This window comes from Toxotes jaculatrix, chromosome 17, assembly GCF_017976425.1.
Source record: "Toxotes jaculatrix isolate fToxJac2 chromosome 17, fToxJac2.pri, whole genome shotgun sequence".
Classification (NCBI taxonomy): domain Eukaryota; kingdom Metazoa; phylum Chordata; class Actinopteri; family Toxotidae; genus Toxotes; species Toxotes jaculatrix.
This window is the reverse complement of record NC_054410.1, coordinates 11,911,812-11,936,945: the sequence shown is the minus strand read 5'-3', so window position 1 is coordinate 11,936,945 and position 25,134 is coordinate 11,911,812. Positions and strand designations below refer to the sequence as shown.

Sequence of the window (25,134 nt, the reverse complement as noted above, 5' to 3'; positions counted from 1 at the left end):
GAAAAAAACAACAACAAAGGTAAGGTAAAAACTAACAAAGGTAGCTATGTCAGGGAGGTCTCCAAAGTGAACTCCACTCCAGTTTGAAACTCCACAAGGGGAGGATTTTGCATTATCACAGCATTCTGTCTTTGTAGGGAATTAATGAAACATTTACACTCAGAAAACCTGCCTGGAATAATGAAGAAATGCAGAGCCAGGCAACTCAAGTGTAGTGAAAAGCATTTCAGTTCTCTATCCAACTTGGACTTTACATCCAGGCTCATCCAGTTTGATGTATTTCCTGTCAGTACTCACACTGGCCCTGGGCAGCCCTTGGGGGGATCCATTCGACCTCCGCCGGTGACAAACTCCAGTACCTCCTGGTTGGTTTTACAAGGATATGGCATGTAGCCCAGGGAGAGGATCTCCCACAGCAGCACTCCAAATGACCTGCAGGGGGAGACACAGATCAGCAACTGACAAGTCTGGCTCATTCAAACTGATAAAAGAGGAGGGGAGGCATCCAAAAATCTTTCCTGCTCTCATGTTCTTCAGACTGAGAATACCCGAATAAGTACTGTAAACAGCACAAACAAAAACCATAAACAACTAGAGATTTCATTGTTCCTTGGCTAGAAGCAAATGAAGAGGAAAGCCAAAATTCATTACATTTCTACATAACTACAAACCTTCCTAGGAGTCTTTAGTGTGGTTTTCCCTCCTGACAAAATTAATGTTTGCTGCCTGCAGTATAATTACAGCTGAATCCCATTTCTTACTGATCAGCAATTACAGTCTGGTGTTTTTATCACATACAGTGGGGTTCAGAAGTCTCAGCGCACTGTCAGGAATTGTCTTAATTACCAAAACAGAAACCGTTTACAGAAAACAAATGATATTGCTTGGACATAAAAATGTTATTTTTTCACTAATATACATAAAAACTGTAGTGATATTTACTAAAGTCTAAAATTCTCATTATTTTGTATGTTCACGGTTCACCTTAATCAAAGTTTACCTGTTATTGTGAACATTTGTTTGTCTAATATTAATTCTCTAGTCTTTTATATTATTCTAGCACTCTGTTAGAACCTTCAAGATGGTGTGCTGTGATGTTACAACACATTTTGTATTTTCTCTTTATGTATTTTCCCACAGTTGTTCCCTGGGGTTGAGTTCTGGTAATTGAATGGAAATCCACACAAGCTTGAACTTGTTTTTTTTTTTTTTTTTTCATTTGTTGCGGGTGAAAATCTTGACGGAAAATGATTCCTCTTCCAAACAGCTGTAAGAGAGAAGGAACATCTGCAGGGTTCAGCTATACTTTTTTGTGGTTAAAGTGAAGCTGATCCTGTGCATATTCCCACCACTGTGTTTGCCGCCTGCTGTCTCCACATAAAAAAGTGAAATTGTGATGTTGTTTGGCCCATGCTAAATATTTGACTTGTTTTGTCATTGGAGAAGTGGTTTGGACATTGCTCAGCTGGCTCTATGTCTTGAATACAGATACTGTTTCTGTCTTGTAAAGATGTTCACTTGATATACTGCTCTTCAAATGCTGAACTCTCAGTAGGTCTGTCTGGTTTTGTTTAGCAGTAAAATTACTTGGTTTGTGAAAATTTCTTCATCTTGCTCTAACTGCATAAAGGCCTTTAAATGAGCTACAATTAAGAGTTGTGATACTATGAGTTGTTTACTGTCAATACACAATGCCTATGAGTATGTTTGAATAATATACTGGACTTGGTGTGACAACAGTTGACACCAGTCAATAGCATGAGCACATGATACTCAAAATGTATTAAATATCTATAAATTCTGTCAGTTGTAAACAAAACACTCATCTCAAACCAAAGGAAAAAAAGTTATCTTTATCCTTATTGTGAATTTATTTTGGAGCCTTCCTGTATATATTACGTGTTTTGTGTTTATACCATGTATCAGTCTTGCAGGTAAAGATTCCCTCCATAAAGGCCTCTGGTGGCATCCATTTGACTGGCAGCATGGCACGACCGCCTTTCCTGTAATAGCTGGCTCTGGAAAAGAAAAGCAGTGCTATCAGATTTAAGAATGTCCATTTATCATTAGTTTAGAAGAGAAGGTAAGTACCACAAGGCCACGAACTCTCTAAGTACATTTTAGAAACTGGCCCCATGAAGGAAAATTAGATAGTTGTTCAACTGGTCCCCCATTTACCACATCATCCCAGTGCTGCCAGCACTATAGCTCCCAAGAGACACATTATCATAAATCATCGGGTATGCTTTGCTATGTGGACTGCAGAGGTGCAGAGTCAGTATACAAACCTGTAAATGTCTCGTGCCATGCCAAAGTCTCCAATCTTAGCCACTCGGTCAGGTCCAGGGCAGGTAAGCAGGCAGTTTCTAGCAGCAATGTCTCTAAAAAAAACACAGTTACAAAATGTAGCTTCGTGATGGCACTAAACCCTACCGCTAAATCAGTTTGCTGTACAATAAGTAAAGTTCATACACTGTTGATTTTTCCCAATTTTATTTGTTTATTTTTAAAAAAGGTTTGGTTTAAAGATTGGTTTAAACCTATTCACATTTACCTAATGACCAATGGAGTTGTTGCAGTTGCTGGGGCATTCTCACCGCCAAAAACAACCTCCCTGCTAGTGCTACACAATGTTGGTTTAAGTGCAGCTCTCTCAGTTACACACAGAAGTGACTGTAACCCTGGTACATTGTATTTTTCACTTGCTGATCTCCAGTATTCCCTATATTCAGTTTGCATTTTAATTGAGCTCTCAGCTGTAATCACTGGGTGTGAATCTGAACCTGTGTATGAAGTGGTTCTCCTCCAGGTAGCGACAGCCACAGGCGATGTCTCTGGCCATCTGCAGCAGCTCTCGCATAGTGAGTGAAGAGCTCTGTCCCTGGATACAGCACAGCTCAATTACCACACAACCACACAAACGCACACACATGCACCCACACAGAGAGGTGTAACAGACGTACAGCTCGTGGCCTGTTCTGTCTCAGAAAGCTCTTCATGTCTCCTCCGGTCATCAGCTCCAGGAGGATGAAGCGTGGCAAGATGTTCAGACTGACACCGATGCAGCGCACAATGTTCTCATGGCTGAACTTGCTGTGTGGACAAACAGTGAACAACATTTGGGTTAGCAGAACTACAACTGTATGATAGTGGCTGGCTTTTCATACTAGATACAACTGGTTATGGTCAAGTTTTGTTACGCAATATGCAAACAGCAAATTTTACTTACAGAATTTCAAAACAGCAAGAAGCGATATGAATGTGGAATGTACAGAATTTTATTATAAAACTCTTTAAACCAATTCAAGCTTTAAGCATAGAACAAGTTTTGAGAAAAAATATCCTGATTTAGTGAATCCTCAGAGCAAAATAGTCCATGGCTATCAGGGTCGTATCATTTTCATAGCAGAAGCTTTTGGACAAATGAAAAAGCCGATGGGACTAATAGATTGATGTTTTATTTCTTCATGTTGCTCTCAGTGTGTATGTCATGTGCTCCTTTAAATGTGGAGACACAACTCCTCCTCTGTCCTCAAAACAGATTTTGCTTGACGTGCTGTCCTTCTTCTAAGGGCCATTTTTGAGCCTTTACTGCAGACAGCAGGGAGAGGCCGAGAAATGAGGGTGAGAGAGAAGCAGCTGTCCTGTGCTAACAAAGATGTCCTTGTGCACTTTCAAATCTTAACTACAAATTTATTACCAGTCAAGGCTGTTATGTGTGGCTCTGTATTTTTGTCATTAATTATCTTCCACACTATGTGTGACCTGAGTGATTTGTAGCTATGTGTGTGATCTGATCTAAATTTGGAAAGCTTCTTTGATCTGGATTAACCCCTGGCTGTCTCTAAATATTATCTCTAATAAAAGGAAAATGTCCAACAGATGTTTAAGAGGGAGACTAATTACTGACTCTGGTAAAAATTAACATCACTCAGGTCATAAAATAAAATTAAATGATCCGTATTATAGTTATTTTCCTGAGATCTAAATATAGTCACTAATTGGCTTCTCATATAATTAGCCAAAACAACCAGTAAATTATATGAGAGGCCAATACACATGCTTAATTTATGGACGTAGTTTCATTTCTGAGTGAGTAAAGTTTCACATCTGGCTCCAGCTGTTATCTCCTCTATCGCTGAAGAACATGTTAGGCTGTAAAACACAAGCTAGCACAAAGGTCAGGTGTGCTATGAGAATGATGCATTGCATGAACTAAATTTGATGGCGACCAGCATGGTGTACGGCTGTAGTATGGTGCACCTCATAATCAGCGCCTCCATCAGGAAATCCATTTCATCCTGTTCAGAGCAGATTTCTGGAAGAGTCTGTGGAGCAGAAAGTATCAGAGAAGCAGTTTGAGGTCTGTGTGAGCTATTGTCAAGAGGAAAGATTTCATTAGACCTAATCAGAAGACTATTGAAAAGCAGGAAAACCCATATTGAGATCACTCAGCTTTTGCTTTTTTACTTGTCAAGTTTTTAAAGTGACTTGAGGGCAGTGACTGAACAAATTTGCAGTCTCCTTCTTCACAGTCAACAATCATTTTGTGCAGGATGTGATTTCATCTTTGCATGATAATGACTCATTGCACAGCAAAGCACATGATTACGTTTTCATATTAAGTTGTAAGCAAATAACCCTTCTTTAAATAAAAGCATTACAAAAAAACCTCTTTTTTCAAATCCAACGTGTGTGTGTGACCTTTAGTTCCCAGAAGCAGGAGAACCCCACGTATTGCTGAGAAGATTATAATGTAATGAGCATCTGGTGAGGTGCGATCATCTAGCATTTAAGTGCAGTTCGTCCACATGTGCTTCACAGAGTGTGAGCTGACCTTTATGGCCACATGCATGGGACTGTTATCGCCGCTCATCCCCAGAACTTGTCCTTCATAGACTTCACCAAATGCACCATGGCCAAGAGCTCTGAAAAAAAAGGAAAATACAGCAATTGAAGTGAAAGTGAAAGGACCCAGCAGAACCTCAAACGGACCCTTTGATATGTCTGCTAGTGTCCTACCTGAGAAGTGTGATGTTCTTGCGCGGTACTTCCTTCAGTTCACTGAGTGAGGCGGCCTTTCCTGCAAAGCAGTAGTTGGGGTTGTAGTCCGTCATGATGGTGGAGGAGCGGATCTTGCTCAGCTTGTACTCTGGACTCTGCAGACGCCCCCTCACTGCATGCAGGTCGTTCTTTCTGCGGTACCACACTAGAGACAAAGACAAGACAAAGAGACAAACAAGCCAGTTTTACTTCGCAGTCTAAGGAACCTTCTTCAAAAACACTTATAACCCTGACTGTCACCAGGACCCCACACTTGCATGCAAGTTGTAGAAACAACTTCCTGACTATCTGTCAAAGGTAGGAGCGGTAACACAAGGACGGGTCAAGCCACATCTCAGTGATCGAAGTGAGGCTATTTGTAAAAAAAAAAAAAAAAAAAAGAAAAAAGATTCACAGACATAAATTTTATTCTTAAAAAAGTACTCCACCGACTCACACAGCACTAGCTAACTCTGTCAGACAGGTATCAAAATCGATGCAGCAGGAACCAGAGATACTTTTCCATTCATTCTGCTTACTTGTCTGAAACTGGTACCTATAGTTCCCACAATGCAACACAGCTGTCAGCTCAGTTTGAAGATACAGTTGTATTATGCTGGCAGTGGCTAATGTAGCCTTTAGCCTCCAGCAGGGATGAGGACCAGGCTACAGAGGCCTTGTAAGTTCACTTTTTTCGAATTTCACACCCCAGTCAGCTGCGACAGACACCGACTCAAGTGACATCAATTGAGGCAACCTATGAGACTTTACACAGCTTCCTCTGAAGATATAAAAGGTTGTGTACAACTTTTTTCCCCAACATATGCTGTAGCACTCCCCTGTGTGAAATCGGTGGAGTTCTCTTTTAAGAAGACAAATCCTTCCACACACACAAACACCACGCTTTGTGGGATGTCCTCTCCTTGGTTACTGCTCCTAGACTAGTCTGTGCCAGTGAGTTTGGACTCACCCGCCATGGAGGCAGCCCACGTCCCCGATGCAGGTTGGTAGTCTGCCAGGGAGGGGGAGTTGCGTGCAGGTAAGAGGTGCCGTCGAGCCATCGCCCGGTGCAGATGCTAGGGGACTCAGGGGGTTGGGATGAGGGGAAGGCTGAGATGAGGGGGGGTTGGGGGCGGGAGGAGGAGGAGGAGGGGTGGAGGACATGGAGCGCCCAGGGAACAGACTACCTCCCTGCATGGGGGAGAGCTCAGGTGAAGAGACACCGTTAACCTGAAGAGGTGTGTGTGTGTTTTGCTGCCTTTTTTTTTTTTTTTTTAAATGATAAACATGCTCCTGATAAATACATCTTCCTCTTTTAAAAGCAAAGCAGATGTAAGGCATTGCACACATGTCATCAGTCTTTGTTTTAGTACTTGATTTATTCACTTGCAAATTCACACAATTACACACAACGCAGTTAGTAAGAAGGCCCACTAAATATTTCATCCATTTTTCATAAAAAAAAGAGGTTTGCCCCAGTTTGTTGTGCCCTGTTTGCACTTTGTCTAGTATTGCAATACGCTGTCATGCAGTTACACTCCACAGCTGTTCATGATAACCATCTTATCTGCAATTAATATCCATCTGATTACACTCTGATTTCACAGTGAATCTATGTTTAGCTCTTTCTAAGCTCTAACTTTTTTGCAATAGTATCTCACACACTAAAATTTTCTTTTGTTTCGTTTTTTTTTTTCCTCTGTTCAGGATAGAACAGAAATCTGTGTCTTTTCTCAGAAAAGACCATTTATCTGATGACTTATATTTGCCGGTCGAGTTGACCTTAACCTTCGCTCACCTGTCCATTCCACTTTAATGCATTTCCCATTTCCCATTCATATAATACAACTGTCTTATCAAGATTGTTGCCCATTTCTCTACATCTCTCATCTCCTGAAAGGACAGTGCTCCCCTGTAGTTCAGTTTTGACTCTGCAGGAGAAACCAATTTATTACATTTTCACAACTTATTCTGGTACTTCTACTTTTGAAAAGAAACACCATCCAGCGTTTTCCCAATGTACATTTCAAACATGCATTCGCAAACAAATCCAATATCAATATCTTGTCATATAACGGTCTTCGTCTTTGATTTAACCTCGCTCAGGTCTCATTGCCAATGGGAAAAACAACTCCACTTTACTCCTATAATCCATCAGCTTCACTTTGTATCACTTTCCTTACAGGAAGTTTGTTTTATGTAACTGCTTTAGTCACACCTGGTTTTCTTCTCTGTGTTTTGAGCCCACAGAGCTGAAAATGTAACTGATATTTCACAGGAAGTCAGTGCTGTGCGGATCCCTCCAGAGGCCCTTACACAAAGTTTAGATTCACCAAAACTGACTGTGGGAAAGGAAGAGCGAGCGAGTCTTCCACAGTTGAACTTCACTTAATATTCAGCTCTTTCACGGAGGTTATGGAGAGGATGAGAGAGAGCGAGAGCGAGAGAGAGAGAACCTGAAATATTCAAACACCTTCAACGGCATTTGGTGGAAGATTAGTGGGTCGACCAATATGTGAGGATTCCCTTCCCAATTATCTGCAGCAGATGCAAAAAGGTGACAAAGGTGCAAAAAAGAAGCATAATTAGTTATATAATCCCTTACTGTCCTATATTACTGCAAAATGACTGCATATGTTGTTAATACTGCAGACAAATACTATTAATATAAAGTGTCTGCGGTTCAGAAAACAAGGGTTAGCATATAAGTCAACATTTAACAGTATATATTGCATAGCAGCTTTTTAGACCAAGTTAAATACCAATGCAAAATTAGTTATTATACAACATTGTTATAATTCATATTAGATATTATATTGTGGTTTTCTCTTTATCCCTCAGTTGTCTTTCATTTTCTTCCCTAAAGTGTTGTTACCACTGAGTTGTAAAATTAAAACTGCACAAATTGGTTAATTGTTAATTCCCTAATTATTCCCAGTTTACTTGTGCAAGAATCATCAGTGAAGCATTTTACATTATGTCTAAGTGTCCAACTGTCTCAAATTAACCAAAATCTGCAACCAATAGAGAAAATCTATTCAGTTCTTTCTTCAGAAACAGATGGTCTTGCTCACCCTCTGCTAAATTCTGTATATCACCGTGCTTTGTGTAAAAAGCATTTTGTTGTAACAGCGTAAGTCTTTCTGCCATATCTAAGACTCTTATCATAAAGAGTCAATGCCCATGGATTCAGATAAAGTCACCATCTAATCTTCATGTCTATATAATTGTTTTGTTTTTTTTTTACATTTTTTTTCAGGTTTTTTTTGCTTTTCCAGCCACTGAATCATAATGGCTGACATTTACTGCTATATAATCTCACTCATCAGTACACATCTCCAACTGAGAGACACTTCCTTGTCAAATATCAAAGCTTTTGGCTTGTCCTTTTTAAAAGCCATTTATCTATTTCTATTAAACTCATATTCTGAGATGAACTTACAGTACATCCCTACTGTTCCATGCTTCCACAAGAGCAGTTGTTCTACTGTAGGCACTAAATACAAAGTATAGACAGAATGGTATTTAACTGCAGTCAGCTCATTACCTAACTTCTCTGTATCTCTGTAGTATGATCTTGTTTCACATGCTTTGGGCTTATTTCTACTGTATTTACACACAGCTAGAGAAAGAAGAGCATCACCTGAAACAAGTGCTTGTAGTGAAAGTGTTCATAGGTGCTCACATAATATTGTGTCAGCATCCTAAAATTCAGACCCACATCATCCAGCGCACGACCAGAGGAGGAAACTCAAACCAACACTTATCAAAGGTGTTCCTGTTTCTGCTGTCACTAAGATCTGGAAGCATCTGTACATCCAGCTGTGCTCACAGCCGGTGGAAGGTGGTGGGCACAGATTGCACACAGAACTGGAGGAGTCTCTTACTGAGGATGACGCCTGCGCAGATCAACGCGATGCCACTTGCGATGGTGGAAACCACGACAGCCAGGATCAGCGACGTCGACATCTGGCCTTGCGGTGCCGGTCCCTGCGGAGCTGCTAGGAGAGTTGGGGAAGAAGAGGGTTGATTAAAAGGCTTGAAGAAGAGTTTCAGTTTAGCTTAACCTCCTCTGTGGCATTTATTGAGATCTGTTATGATTTGTTAACTATTATCCAAAAGAGAAAGTACTTTTTATTTGGAGATATTTACATACCTACAGTACCAATGCATGTAACATTGTCACTGGCCAGGACTTCATCTTCATCACAGAGACAGAGGATGAGGTGAGTATCTTCATCGCGTTTGCAGCTCTGTGTCTGGCAGTGGCTGCAGTTCAGCTGCACCTTGATCTCACATTCCCCATGACTCTCCATCGCTAGTATACACACATAAACGCACACGCAACAAAAAACACAAACACCAGAAGTGAAACTATTTGTTTCAGAGGGAGATCATCAATCAACTGCGTTCCTAGATGCTCAAACAAACAAGGTCTGGTGATATTCTGAAAGTTTCTTTCTTGTCAGCAAGTCACATGAAGAGAACAAAACCAACATTGAATTAATCTAACAAGTGTCATCTGAGAAGCCAAAGTCTGAAATAACATATTCCTTTGAGCCAGAAAACTTCATTGTTATCCAAAAACTATTAAACAAACATCAGTGAGCCACACTTTTGCACTGGCTGACATGACTATTTATTGTGCGGAACATGGACTCTGTAGTTGAGTTAGTCTCACATTCATCATCCCGCTGCTGTAAATACTAGTGAAGTAAACCAGCAGCTGAATATAGTCCCCTAACAAATGAATGTTAGAAAACGGTTTTAAGGGATTATTTATGTGTGTTTGAGTAAGATTTTCAACAGACTTACACACTATTAGCTTTGGTCTTTTAATGAGATTTGCTGATAAGAAGAATAATCTAGAATCTCACCAGCTTTGCCTTTCAGCATCGGAACAGATAACAGATGTCGTGCTAAAGCCTATATGATCAATTATGTGAGTATTTGTGCAAAAATGCAGTAATAAAATGGTTTTCTATAACATTTACATACCTTTATGGGTTCAACATTTTAGTCTACATTCAACATAAGGCTGTAATTTGAATGTTTTCCATTATTAGGTTACTCTACAAATCTGGACCAAACAGTGCTCCATTGTTTGTTGATACAAACTATGAACAGGAGGAGCAGTAGGCATGTTCCATGTGTCGTTTATTAAACCTAAACCTTTGGTTAAAGACAAGAAGATGTTTTAACTACATTACAGAAAAACATATTTGCCATAAAACTCAACCATGATAACATCTCTTTATCTCAGATCTGGCTTTGAATGCGTTTCATGTTGCATAGGCACTCATTGTGTTTGAAAGCGATGACTGGCAGCACACGCAACAACAACAACAAGAGCGTCTTTCACATGAGAATGGAAGTCTGTCTGTTGGCGCCGAAGGCAACAGGCTCCATGAGGCTGTGGATTAATCAACTGCCTTCCTGTTGCTCCCACTGAATAATGAGAATCAGATGGTTGGTAGTCTCACCAAAAAAAAAAAAAAAACACAACCCAAAAAAAACAAAAAAAAACAAAAAAAAAAAAAAAAAAAACACAAAAACAAACAAACAGAAAAAAAAAATTCCCCACTTCATATATCCATGTGTAGGAGAGGCTGTGTGGGCCTAAATGTTCAGACACATAGTTTGGCACACACATACAAACACAGGTATATTCTGAGGCACTGACTGGATCAATTGCTTGGAGAACTAAGTGAACAAGAGCCCGGGAGCTCAGGATTTAATCTTCACACCGACAACGTCTCTGTGCCCTGGGATCAGCCACGTTTAATGCTGTCTGTCAGCAACTGACTCAAAGCAATGATGCAACTATATGTTACATAACTCCAAATACGTCCAAATGTTTTCATAGGAATACTGGAGAACATAAAATACAGGATGGCATCTTAATTTATAGTACATCTGTTCATTGAGCCTGTAGTTTTACTGCCAATCTGCAAGTTTAATATTTCAATAATTACACATCAGTTTTATTTCGTTTCTTTTTTTGCTTCCTATCAAAGTAATTTCATGACTTTATTTCAAATTATTGTTCAGTTAGTTCTTGTTCATTTTATCACCATTTTATGCTCCATTTTCTGTTAATTGATCTCAGTTTTTTTATGTAAATTTGAGCTGTTACTAGGAAACTCATAGCAGTATTTCCAACATGCTACTGGTCACCACTAAGCTGCTTTCCACAGCATCTTATGGTCTTCATCAGCTCTGTTCTAGTCTATTCTACTCTAATTTCTCACACACACACACACACACACACATACACGTACACAGACACACACAAAACCACAGGGACCATTTACTAGCTTTTCCAGACCTTTCAACTGCATCTCATCTCATCTGTCCTCATGAGTAATGGCATTTGCTCTTTGTTCTCAATTCTATTCATGGAAAATAAATAAATAAATAAATAAAAACATAAGTGTCAAGTGACTAGCTTTCCTGGTGCATCATATGCTTTCAACAACAAATAGAGCATTATTCTTAATCTCATTTGGACTAGTCTTCATCTTTACCACCATCATTGTCTTCGTATAATTACGATATGTGGTCAGACCAAGTCTCACCTGCCAGAGGCTGCAGGAAAATCTCTCCCATTGGGTGAATAAATGAGACACCGTTCTGGCCGTCAGCTGTGATCTCATCCATCAGCGCTGCGTCACCTCCTGTCATAGAATCCATGTTGTGAACGTTTCTATCAGTCGGTATTAAAAATCATATCAACACTTTCTGTTCCTATTATGACAGTTCATGCTCGTCAGTGTGTTTGCTATATACTTGTCAGTTTTTCGCCACTCTTGACAGTTTCCTCCCGGCTACAATAAATAAATCAATACATACATAAGCATCCTGTATTTTTAACTTGGTGAAAGAAAGTTGAAAGACATTAAACTGTGTTTAGATCAGAGTGATCTTAAAATTAACCTGCTCTATTCTGCTGGTTCTGGCAGGCTGTTATGTCATTCTAGGATAAAAGCATAGAAATAAACAAAAAGAAGATGCAGAGTTACTATGTATGATTAGCAACAAACTAAAAAAAAAAAAAAGTAATAATAATTGCAGTGCCTGGTAGTCCTTGACATTATTTTGCGCAGAATTGCACATGAATATGACAGGGACAATTACACACTTTTTAGTTCACATTTTGTCACATTGTGTCACATTGTGTCAAGAGTCAACTGTCAAGAGCAACCTAAAGAAAAATGCATGCGTCAGACTGAAATACAGGCTTTTTTTTTTTTAAAAGAGAAATGCCACAAAAATTGTAACTAGTCTTTTTTAGTTTTGTGGAGTGTCTGTGTTGAAATGACAAGAAAGTGCGAGACAGATAAAACGAACAGACATAACAGTGCAGGGATAGAAAAATGGTAAAGCACAGATAAATATTTTTACCTCTGTACCCTCCTCCACCACCTCCAGCGGTGCAGGCCCCACCTCCACCTCCAAACCCCCCGTAGGTGGACCAGCTCAGCCTGGACAAGGCCAGTGGACATGCTGACCCCCCCTCTGCACCCTCTGCCAGAGACTTGCCAGCTCTGAGGTGAGGACTGGGACTGTCGTTCCAGCCTCCACCTCCACCTTCAGGGAAACAAACAGGAACACAAAATTAAACACTACTACATCAAACATAAAAAGTAGGGGCCGTCCATTGTGTTTTTATAACCATGAGGGACTTAAAAAACAGAAATAAGATTGAAAACATGACAGGTTTCTGCGTTAGATAACAGCAGCAAGGAGACTGGGTGGCTTAGAAAGGAGTAAGTCTGAGTTTCCTCATGTCTTTAATGGTAGTTGTTGAAACTAATCTGCAGATTTATGTTATCGCTGCAATGACACTGAGACAGTGGGTGATGTTAAAGGAATATTCCACCAATTTAGTATTGCATTTTTGAAAAAGGGTCCAAATCAATTCACACGTAATTCCCAGTATGAGTCAAGCTTCAAAAATCGCCAGCCCAGTGTGAGATGCAAATCAGTCACTGCTCCGAGTGTCAGGATCCAGAGAGAAATCTAAAGAAGGGAAGGTTCTTCAAGGAAAGAGCTGAATCTTGTTGAGACTACATTTGACAAGGTGCGAAGACATCTAGCTGGAGGTTTGAGTGAAGTCGGCAGAGACACAGCATAGAAATAAGTGGCGACTGTGGAAAGTGATTTGTTTCTGGTCACAGGCATCTGGTGGGTGGACATGAGAGGGTCAACAGCGAGGCTTCAGCCATTCAAAAAAGATAAAGAACAACACAGAATTTTGTTTGACAGCATACAACATCCCCACACTTTCCACCAATCCTCTTATTCATATTTATGTTGCTGGCAGCCACATGCTATTGTGTAGTTGCATTGTAACGGTTTTTTATTTACATGGGAAGCTTAATTTGCTTTGTGTCTCCCATTTTGCATGCTGACAAGTGATTTAGCACAGAGCAAAAAAAGCAGGTAGAACTGTGTCCTGGTCAAAACAAGTGCAGTGATGAAGACAGAAAACCGTTTAACAATGAACAATCATTTTAAGAGTTGACAGGTTCAATCACCAACAGATCAGGGCACCTAATCTACGTTGATGAGCAGATAAAAGCATGAATCACACAAGTGCAGCACAGTAGTTCACAGGCCTGAGCAAACTGCGCCGAAATCTTAAAATCCCATCATTTATATAAATTCTCTAATTAAACAGTTAGTCTCACTGAGATCAGGGTCTCCTTTTCAACAGAGACACAGACACACATTACATATTTTCACATTCATGATTTTTTTCACAGAAAATCATGTGCAAGCGTGACTGCAAATATATAGATATGTCTATCTCTCTCTCTATATAAATATATATCTCTAATCTCTATCTCTAAATTTATCTATCTAGACAACCTTTCAAATGTTCCAGCGAAAAAAGAGAATGTAACGTCAATTATTTTAGGGCTCCATTTGTATGCAGCATAATATTTGAGCCCAGTTTTTCTAAGTATGAACAAGAAGCACAGCTAATGTTAAGATGTCCTGTGACCTGGCATTGTAAGTACTATATTTAAATGTGACCAGAGAGCAGAGGTAGCTAGGCAGTTTTTGCAGTAGTGCTTTATAAATAAACAACATTCAATGCTGCTCCCTTCTGTTTGTTAAGGAACAGCCAGAGCCATGTGATGCATGATAATGACATATATACAGTATTTTCTGCAGCTCAAAGTCTCACGTGGCAGCAGGAAGACCAGTTTCAAACATGGTTCAAATATATGCACCAGCAAAAACACAGCTCACAAACCCACACACTCACACACCTCCTGTGCACACTACTAAGAGCTACACATTTAATGTGACGCTCAGAGCTTTGTCTAAACAATCCCACATAAGTTTCAGTAAGATTAGCTGATAGATGGTCTGTGTTAAGGCTCTGCTAGTCAGGGGGGATTTACTGAGAACGTTCCATCAGGCATTTCCAGGAGCAAAGAGAGCAGTCTCTGCCATATATGTCCTGATTCAAAGGTCAAGACCAGGAACGTAAAACTACAATCCAGATAGCCGAGCATGCCCTGCGGTGTGAGAGCACACATGCATGCCAACACGTGTTACTTAAGAGTGTGGGTACAGAACAACAGGTTTTAACGCTACCTTCTAGAGAAAGGAGAAAAACATGCACTTGGTTTCACACCACAGTTTGAGTTCACTCAGTTTCAAGGGGCCTGTTGTCAGCCTGTTGTCATCTGAGGCTTATAGCTCTTCAGCGCTTGACAAGAAAGCACATTCTTTACTAGGACGCTTAAGCACTGTGATCATAAGGATCAGAACTGAGTCTGCAACCAGCCTTCAGATTCATCAGGATTATGTACTGTACTTAATTTTATGAATCATTTATTATTTATTATATTTATGTTATGTTTCCTTCCTTTCTTTTGTGTTGTTCCTGCACCATGTGTCAGTAAACAGCTGAATAAATTGTGAAGTTTTCTCAATGTATTCACCTGGGGGGGTGAAGAGAGCTGGAAAGGAGCAGAAGCTGATGCTCTATGCTGATGACATTTTATTGCTTATTAGCAACGTCTCCAACCCCCTCCCTACATTAATGAATGCTATCCAATTATTTTCTGAATTGTCAAGTTACAAAACCAACTGCAGTAAATTTGTGGCTATGCCATGGTCAAAACCTTGTGATTCAAATATTGTGTCTCAGTTTGATTTTGAACGGGTACCTGTCGGAATGACGTATTCAGAGATTAAACTTAGTCTGAATCTTGATGAAATAATGAAAGTAGGACTCACTACTGGGCAAAATAAGAAATAATTGGAGTAGGGAGCACTGAGACTATCACTTTGGGGTAAGTAGTCCAAATGGCAGTGGCTCCTCATTTTAATTATCTCTTGACGATGCTTACTCTGAAGATCTATTATTTGATTTATAGGTAGTACACAAAATTACCAACAATTTTCTATGGGATAAGAAGAAGCCCAGAATTAAAATGATTAAGATGTGTATGGACAGGGATAAAGGAGTTTGCATAATGTATAATCTTTTGAGATAATCAAACTGGCTACACATTGGTTTAGAGCTGACCCCGACTGTATAACTACAGAACAATGCCTGGCTGCGCCACATTGTCCCATTACCACTGTATCACGTCAGGAGGAAAATAAGAATCACAATCCCATACTGTTTCACTTAAGGAGGGTGTGGACTACAATCCATTAAGCTTATAGAATGTAACATTAAAACCAGTCATTCTCCTCACTCTGGAATAACACCAAAATATCCACTGAGAACTAACATTGTATTGGCAGTGCATTCAAGAACAGTGAATGCACTGTTTAAAGGAGTGCTTCACGTCACCTCTGGAAGTTCAAAGAGCTTCAGTGTTTTACAAAATGTCCAAACACTCCACAGGTGATTCCTGTAATAATCTCAAATTAAAATGGCAGAAGGACCTTGCAACTGATACTGAAGATAAGGAGTGGTCAGATGTTACATCAAAAGTAGGGGAAAAAAAACATCAGAGAGGGAAATTTATTCACTATAATTTAGTACACATATTACTAGACACCAGCTAGACTTCACAAAATGGGAACTGCTGATCGCAATCAGTGCTGGAAGTCTAAGAGCGAGCTGGGCACACATTTGCACAGGGTCTGGGAGGGTTTCATGGCTCCCCTATTATGGTGTAAAATCTTGGAGATGTTGGGGAATTGGCTGGGTTTAAGTCAGCACCTACCCCCACCGTTTTGTATCCCTGGCAAAAAGACAGTGGTACCTAATATAACAAAGAGCAAATTCAATATTTTAAAATTTGGTTTTATCACAGTGGCAAGGCTTGTACTGGAAAACTGGAAGAACCCTAGATGTCCCACGGTGAAGGAATGGGTTGATGAAATGATCTGGATAGAAAAATTAATGATGGAGGGAAAAGAACAGAGACATGGTTTCAATTCAGTTTTGGTTGAATATTAAACTGAATGTAAATAGGTGCTTCATGTCCATGGTCATTTTATTTTACAGGATAACTGTCCTTTGTTCTGTGTAAATGCTTTGTACTCTGTATCTGCTCTATGATGTGCTGCACTGCTCCAGGAATAAAATAAAAAAAAATGTAATGATTAAACAAAACAAAACAAAACAAAAAAACAAGAAAAAGCACTGACCATGAACCATAATGTCCCTGGGTCAAGTCCAGCTGGGACCTATGCTGCATGTTTACTAGATCTCTACCTTCATTTACTGTGATCTCATCACTGTTGACTATCTAATAAAGTTATAAAATCCCCCAACAAATACTTACATAATACAATACAAAATCCAACAATTGCCCAAACAGTGTTCCTGATTCGTAATTACTCACAGACCTCGTGGTAAACTGTTTTAAGCAAAATTACTTTCGATTAAAGAAATAGTCCCTGTGAGGACTGCTGACTACATGTGCTATGGATTATCCAGAGTAACAGAAACACTGATTTCAGAGAGAGATGTTGCTGTTGGTTGTTGTTTCAGTTTTTTTTCTGAGAATGAAAAATAACCCAGTGAAGGGAGAAATCTCAAAGTCAGACATCTCAAAACCTGGGCACATAAAACTGCAAAATTCGTCATGGCTCCATACTGCTACAGGTAAATGAGAAAATTAGTGTTCTGTAGTTTCAGTGAACCAACTCTTTAAACAAACATCTTGTATTGGTTGTAGGATAAATTCCACCAACACACCTGCAGCGCCGGTTCGACCATTGGTACTGGGACGTGTGGTGCTATTTTCGTACTGCTCCAGTGGTATCTGATGCAGACTGGACTCCGGGTCCTCCAGGTAGGCATTTCCTCCTCCACCAGCTGCGATCAGCAAGGGAATCAGCTCACCATTCTCCATCTGACAAGACGGCAACACAGAAACTCTCTTTTGTTTGAGACCACTTCATCTATGTACAAGCTAAGTGGTGCAAATGCATTTACTTGGATCTCAACATTTCACTGCAAATGGAACATGATTAAGGCATCAGCCTCAGCAGTAAAGCAAACTGAACATGACCCATTTTAACCTCCATTTTTATTATAGATGGGAGATCATAGCGAAAGTGACAAACATGTTTGGATGCCTATCAGCACATTCACTTAATCCTGGCAAGGCATCACACAAACCGACAGAAGGGACTTGCAGTGTTGAAGCAGCACAAAGTATCCTTTGTCACCTTGAAGATGTAGGTAGCTCCCCCTCCGCCACCTCCTCCACCAGCCCACTCTGCACCAGCCTCTCCCCTGAGGTCGTCTTCAATCACTGACCACTCTCCCAGACAGATCTTCTGAGTGTGGGGATTTCTCTACGCCAAGGGGGAGAGGAAGATTCAAGTTTCAGAGGGAGAAGCCGTCTTCACAAAATTGTGAATCCAGCAGGCAAGAATTTTATATCTGGGTCACTCTCTCTCTGGCAAAAGATGTCCCAGTGGGGACATTGCACACATCAACGAATCCTACTCACCCCTGGGCACGCATCTTCTCCCTGGTGGCCCACCAAGATGTAAAGTGTCTCTCCTTTCTCCAGAGGAAATATGGCAGAAATGAAGACCCCATGGTTGCGTTTGTTGTGGTTTTTGGCTCCCTTCCCTCCTGCAGCCCCGTAGGCAGAGATGCTGAGGGAGATCATTGCACCACAATGTGATTAAATGCTGTGAAATAAATTGCATTTTGGCTCAGGCTCCATAGCATATATCACAGTAGATAGAGAGACTGCAGTACAATTGAGTAGCCTGCTATAGATGTCTGTCACAACACACCAATCAAAAGACACAATCACCTGCAGCTTTATCATGATTTCCTCTTACAAACAGACGCTCTGTGTTGATATTGGCGCCTGTGTATAATTTAGCCCGAGTAATTCAACACCCTGTAAATCCTAGGATTAATCCTGACATTTTTCTGTTGCCTCATCTCATGTCGTGAGTGTGAAAATGAGGTCCCATGACCGTCTGTGCAAAGACAAACAGCTTGACGTTTCGATCTGGCAGGACAACAATCAGTTACAGTCAGCATGGCCAGAATGATTTAGTCCCTAAGCACATAGTCACACCTCTAAATTATCACTTAGCCCAACTCTCTGAGTCACGCAAACAATGTTAGCACATGTGGATGACTGTTCGCTCCCTCAGTGACTAAGCTCTTAAAAATGAACTATGTAAAGAAGTGTAAACAGCACAGGAACTCTTTTTGGTTGTATAAAACCTGTCATATCCTGCATTATAGGGATCACTTCTTTTACAGGACGAGACTGGCTCTATTTTACATTTTAGCTTTTGTCAACAAATCCTGTGAAAAGATCAAAACCAACTGTACATTAGTCCATATTTCAATACTTTGACTTCCCATCACTGTCTGGGCTCTAAACCTCAAACACTCAAGCCATTTCCGACTGTAAACCTTGAAAAAAAAAAAAAAATACTACAGCTGAGCGATGTAACAGTAGTTACCTCTGAACAGTAGTTAATGGGGCATTAATTGTTGGTTTTGGCCTTTTCATGGGATTTTAAAAGAAAACAAAAAACTGACCAGCTTGCGACTGACTTGAGAGAAACTTTCACTTCAGATAGATGAGCATCAAACCATCCCCTCTATCACTTACAGATATCTGTTGGTAGCAGGTACCCTCCACATCTGGACTCCTTTAAACTGGCCTTCCTTCCCCACAGTAACACTGACATTTTTGTTCCTGTAGGTACTGTCACACTGGGCCTGGGTGGGACCGTGGGGGCCACTGGCACCGCATGAGTTAAACCACCATGTCATCAGAGAAACCTCTGGAAAAATGGAAGCAAAGAAAAGAAAAACACTGACATGAGCTGGTGGGAGATTATACAATTGCTGAGTGAGTAGGTAAATGTAGGTAGTGTGTATTCACTTTAAAAAAAAAAAAATTACATGACAGCAAGATAAACTGTTGAACACTGAAGAACAGAAGTGCACATATGGCAAAACATTCAGGAGAGAGCTTCAAGTGTCAAGAGAAATTGTGAGTACACAATCCTCCACCTGGTATGTAAATTCTGCATGCACAATGGATTAAAAAATGACACAGTAGACAAAGGAGGCTTCAAAAAATCACAAAGTATCCAAGGTGACAGCTAGAACTGCACATTACCTGAGGCCGAGGGCTCTGGAAGGGGGCTTAAGATATCCTCAAAGTCTGTTATGGGCAGCAGAGAGTTGAGATCTGAGGAGAGGGGGAGCCAAGGTAGAGTTGGTGAGAGGAAAGAGAGAAAAAGAGACAAAGTCACCCATCTGCATTTCACTGAAAATTATATTCAGACAGAAGCGACACGGACTAAAGGGAATGAGAACAATTCAAGACAGGGTATTACGGGTGAACATAGAGACTAATATATAAAGACTAATTCCTGTGCTGGAAGACATCATGAATATGTTTCTCTCTTAGACCTCTTCATCTTCTGTGTAGCATACAGACACAGTAAATTTGGTCCATTTACTGGTGGTTTCACTCAGTGTAAGCCAGAGGTCCAGTGCACTGTCCTTTGCCAGGCACTTCCCTAAAACCAGTCCAACATAGTTGAACGCGGTTAGGCAACGACAGCCTCCACGGTTTAGTCTCAACATCATGTAAGCGAGAGGGAGGTGATAAATGTGAAATGGAGAAACATTCAGCAAAGTTATGCTGAAGTTACTCTCGGATCCTAAAATTGACCCTGATATCAGTTAGAAAATCTTGCCCGGCTGGAGCTGAGCAACACCATCGTGTCTCCCCTGAGGTTTTAAACAACTGATCTAAATTACACACAACCAAAAACACACTTATTGCTTTAATCCATTGCAGTGAAGTCAAATTTCCAGGCTTTGTATCTATTCTCCGATCACGCTAAATGGTAAAATTCATCTTGGACCATTTAAATGGAGCAGAAATTGGTTTCAATAAAGTCTTCTCTCATGACACTGAGATTAACAACACTAACAAGTGAATGCTGGCACACACTTTCACTCTCATTCTGCGGTATTGCATTTGCAGCAAAGAATTACATGTTGGCTACCCTCACGTCGTAACCAATCATATAAACAGGGCATCCAACGAATGACTGAACACCACTACAGCTCAGAGCAAAAGACAGCCTTCATCAGTTACTCCAAACAACAGTCAGTCCCAACACTTGGGAGGACTCCATGTACTTCTCTGGTCTCCATTTAACCCAGCAAGAGTTTGATTCCATCTGGCTTACAGATCAGTTTAGAAGTAAAGAGAAGAGACAAACCAGTACTACATTCTCTACACAGAAAACCATTTAGAATTTTAGTGGTTGTCACTGGACTGTACCATTTTGATGAAATAGTACAGGAACAACTTTCAGCAACTTTATCTTGTAATCAATTTGTCAACTTAGCTTCTCTTGAATTACATTATCATTGGGATACCTGAAAGAGAGCGAGCCACATGGGACCAAAAGGAGGCAACAAAAAAATGTCTTCAGTCTTGCAAGCAGTGCTGTTTTAATGATGTAAGCTCAGAGTCACTTCAAAGTATCTGTGATTAAAGTGGCTAATTCTTTTGAAATCCCTGACACACTCACTGCTGTCATCCTTTATTCAGGATCACAGTAAAGGTTATATGTTAAAACCTGATTGCTCCTTAACACCACAGCTACAAGACCGGTTCTGCTTTTAAATATTGTAACAGAGCGAGAAGCACACCCTGAATTCAAAATCATCACTGATACGTATGTGATGCAACAAGACCTCGTTCACGGTCGTCACATGATCTTTCACGTGTTGAAGTGAGGCACTGACTCAGTATTACAATACAGTAATATTACTGTTTTGAAATATCAATAGTACTTTGGATGTAACATGACTAGTGTGTTCACTTGTTTTATTATTGTAATAAAACTGTTAGTAAGTCATTGTGTAACAGTAGCACAAGTGAAGTTGGCTTTGTTGGCTAATATTTACAACTGGTGCAACCCAACAAAATAAGACTGTACCCCTTCTCTGAGGAGATGGGCAAGAAGTGCACAAGCTTGTTGATTTGCAGATGGGTTTGACTTTGAAATAAAACAATTCACATCCCCACAACATTCATTTGAATTTGTTTTCTCATCATTATTCTTAAATTATAATTCTTATACCATATGATGGACCATAGTTAAACCGTGGTATTGTTGCTACAGTCTGTAGCATTTCATGGTGGCATGTTACCAGCAGCTCACCTGTGCTGAAGCAGGCCGCTCCAACTGCAATGTCGTCGAGAGCGACATCAGCGTTGGAGCCTTGTCCCCACACAGCTGTCACCTTCACGTGGAAGCTGGAGCACAGGACATACCATTTATGTATTTAGAAAATTATTGTTTTAGTGAAAGACAACAGGATCCCAAATATGTGCACAAAAACAGTTCACACCAAAGAACAGGCCACAATTACAAATTCATCAGATGGAGGCAGCAGCTTTTCTCTTTCTCTTCATCAGTCTAAAATATGTACTCATCCTCAACCTCTTCACCATCATTGGAAGATTATAATGACACATTTCTTTGAGAAGAGATTTTGTTTTGACACAAAATAAATGAAATGGAAATATTACAGAGCCTGGAGTGAAAGAACAACTGCTTTTAAATGACAGTGAGGAAAAAGAAGTGAGTAAAGTTGAATAATAGAAGTAACTTTTATACACGAGAGACAAAGCCTGATTCTTTCACTGTAGTGCTTCGGTGTTACATAATCATCTGCTCTGCTATCCTTTTGTTTTCCCTATTACCAACCCATGATGAAGGCCTGTCAGCTGCAGGGCAACATCCTCCCAGTCGTCTGCCCTCTGATCATTTCTCTCCCAAACCAGCGGTGAAGTGCTGGTCCCATTCTCCTCTATAGTCACCAACAGCGAACCATTAAAGTTCCCATGTATATACAGAGAAAAGCGCATCTGCACAGAGAGACACCAAAGATTTAGCATAGGTTTTTTTTTTTTAATATGATCTGAGCCAAAGAACTGTCTCAGAAGGACACGGCAAACCACTGTATCGGTCTAAATAACTGACCTGGCAGGAAGCAGTAGAGACTGGAGGAGGGAAAGGCGAGCTCTGAATGGACACCTCCCGAAACGAACTGCTCTCTCTCACCTGCAGAAACAAGAAGTGCCCTGGAGGCGAACAATAAATCTGACACAGCAGAACACTTATCAGGTCATGAAACAAATGAGCCTCAAAACAATGGAGGTCAGAGATGCAGTAGCAGTTTGAAAAGGTTTTTTGTTGTATTTCCTAAAACCACACAGTTGAGCGTGTTTTATTGCTCCAGAAGAACAAGCAGCCTATAAAATAAAAACTACTCAGAGGTGTGAAAGCAGTTAGTAGCACTGGGTTAAATATAAAAAGGCATTTTGAGCCCTGTTAGCAAAAGTATGTTCTGCAGCGGGATTTAAATGATCCATATGAACTCTTCAAGGTCATGTGGTGTAACTTCATATGGTAGTAATCTCACAAGGCATTCCTATCATCAGCTGGGTCTAGAAAGAACAATAAATGAAAAGCCTGTTTGAGACAAAAGACATTAAGCTATGTGAGATTTGTGGAACATTTAAGTTCAATCTCCTCACAACACAATAATCATTCATAATGGGAAGAGATTCACCAGAGAGCTAGTGGTAAAATCAGAGAATGAGATGTTAATATACCAGTTTCACACATATGGCGCGCACACACACACACACACATAGCCAACCTGGTGTACTCTGCAGAGTGACACCCTGCATGTCTTCTCTGTCCAGAAGCTCATCTCCAGCGACCCTCCTCCAAGCTGAGTGCTGGTTGGACACAGACCAGCCACATGTATCCTGTTCAAACGAACAGTGTGAGCCAAACGGAAGAGCACCTGGGGAGGAGGCAGATTGTTATCATTTTTAAGTAAAACAGACATCACAGCTGCTAAAAAGTCCACATTCCCCCTTTTAGGTCCTCTTCCCTCAAAGCAAGAATCACATTTTGGAGAAATTAACTCAGCACATATAATATTCCTGGGCTGATGCCATTTTCTTGATGTGAAAATGTGTTAGTGTGTGTCTGTGCATGTTTCCTTTAATCTCCATGTTACGTACTGTCAGTGCTCTACGAGCAGCTCCAGCTCAGTATTCAACACACAGAGCGGCATCAAACTTCTCATCTCTCATCACCATCAATTGCAGTTTCACTTATAAATGTGTGAACATATATTTAAATGTACATATGTACCAAATCGTTTTTTTTTCATCTTTGTTCTTATGTTCCCCCACTACTTTTTTGATTGGGTTTTATATGTTTGACATGTATTGAAAACAGAAAAATGGCTGGGGGGCGGGATTCCTTTAAATCACATAATGTAGATATAAATTGTTGTTGCTGTCTTTTATGGCGTCGTGTTGTCTTTGCTTGTAAATTTTACCACTTTAATGGCTCTCAAAATATCTGTCCAAAGGACAGCAGTTGAACATTAGCCATCTGGCTAACACTGGCACATTTGCAGAAATGTTGATTAGTGTGTGGTCCTCATAAATAAATAAAATAAAAATGAATAAGTTGAAAGACTTTTTTTCTTCTTTTCTTTCCATTTCCAGTCTTTGTCCTTAGCTAGACTACATACAGTCACCTATCTGCACTTTATCCTTTTTTTCCCCTGTTTTTCTTGTGAGCTGCCTAACAAGTAAATTTCCCCACTGTAGGATCAATAAAGTGTTATCTTATCTTCTCTTATCACTCCACTGGACTAAACGATTTTTCGTCTGATCTTATGTAAGATGACAAAAAAACATTTATCAAACATCAGAGTGTCCCTTTACCATCACAAAGAGAGTATTTTATGGGGACTCAAATGGGATAAATTTTACTGGTGGGCCATTGCAAAAATTGCACCACCACCGTGACCTAGTTCCTTTCCCCTCGGGTCCCACAACTCAAGGACTCTAAATAGCCCTGACTACATTGATTTCATTACTGACTGAAGCGAGGCCTTTTGATTCTCAGTGTGGTGAAGTGTTTTGCTTTGTGCTAAATGATTGATGTTTTCAAGAGAAGGAGGAAGCTTATTATATTTCAGACTTTGAAGTGGGAGAAAATACAAGGTATTGATTGAATGTCTGTTTTTCTGCAGAATATTTTTCAAACATGGGATTTCAAAACATTCATAGATCCACAAGGGGCATACCAAATCATAATAAAGTATTGAATATCTTATGTCTAGACATTTTAAAAGGCTTGATTTCAAGATGAAAACTGAAAAAAAATAAACAAAGCAGCATATCACATTCTTAACACAAAGTCATTTCCAGTTAATGAAGAAAAAAAATGGATTTTAATGCAAACTATCAATGACAGAAGCTGCACTCAGGTTTTACACTTTAAATGTCCATATAATAGTTAATCTCTGCACTTTAAATATGTTGCATAGAGGCTCTTAGCATGGAATAATCTGGTACCTCCGGTCAAAGGATTAGCAATTTATCAAGGATTTAAACTTTAATACAGCTAATGCAAATGGATTACAGCCTGCCAATAGCCCCACTTTCTGCTGTAGGACTGCTGTATTGTATGCTGGCCTCACTTAGCTCTCCACCCACAATCACACAAACTGAAGCACCCACACATACACATCTTTTTGCTTTT

At 40.1% G+C, this 25,134-nt stretch overlaps 1 protein-coding gene across 1 annotated transcript in view; it reads right to left on the bottom strand.

Annotated features, from left to right (window-relative positions):
• ltk (leukocyte receptor tyrosine kinase) overlaps positions 1-25,134 on the bottom strand; it is a 54,457-nt gene that overhangs the window by 1,811 nt on the left and 27,512 nt on the right. The window contains exons 7-27 of the mRNA XM_041061595.1: positions 23,222-23,371; positions 22,540-22,640; positions 22,264-22,424; positions 21,715-21,809; positions 19,644-19,715; positions 19,128-19,302; positions 17,991-18,141; positions 17,704-17,832; positions 17,228-17,384; positions 12,448-12,633; positions 11,622-11,720; positions 9,200-9,361; positions 8,931-9,044; positions 5,023-5,209; positions 4,838-4,928; positions 4,264-4,328; positions 2,964-3,093; positions 2,784-2,881; positions 2,289-2,381; positions 1,917-2,018; positions 298-432 (exon numbers count right to left, since the gene is read on the bottom strand). Of these exons, the coding sequence (XP_040917529.1) occupies positions 298-432; positions 1,917-2,018; positions 2,289-2,381; positions 2,784-2,881; positions 2,964-3,093; positions 4,264-4,328; positions 4,838-4,928; positions 5,023-5,209; positions 8,931-9,044; positions 9,200-9,361; positions 11,622-11,720; positions 12,448-12,633; positions 17,228-17,384; positions 17,704-17,832; positions 17,991-18,141; positions 19,128-19,302; positions 19,644-19,715; positions 21,715-21,809; positions 22,264-22,424; positions 22,540-22,640; positions 23,222-23,371 (2,653 nt within the window). The remainder of the gene's footprint in view (positions 1-297; positions 433-1,916; positions 2,019-2,288; positions 2,382-2,783; positions 2,882-2,963; positions 3,094-4,263; positions 4,329-4,837; positions 4,929-5,022; positions 5,210-8,930; positions 9,045-9,199; positions 9,362-11,621; positions 11,721-12,447; positions 12,634-17,227; positions 17,385-17,703; positions 17,833-17,990; positions 18,142-19,127; positions 19,303-19,643; positions 19,716-21,714; positions 21,810-22,263; positions 22,425-22,539; positions 22,641-23,221; positions 23,372-25,134) is intronic.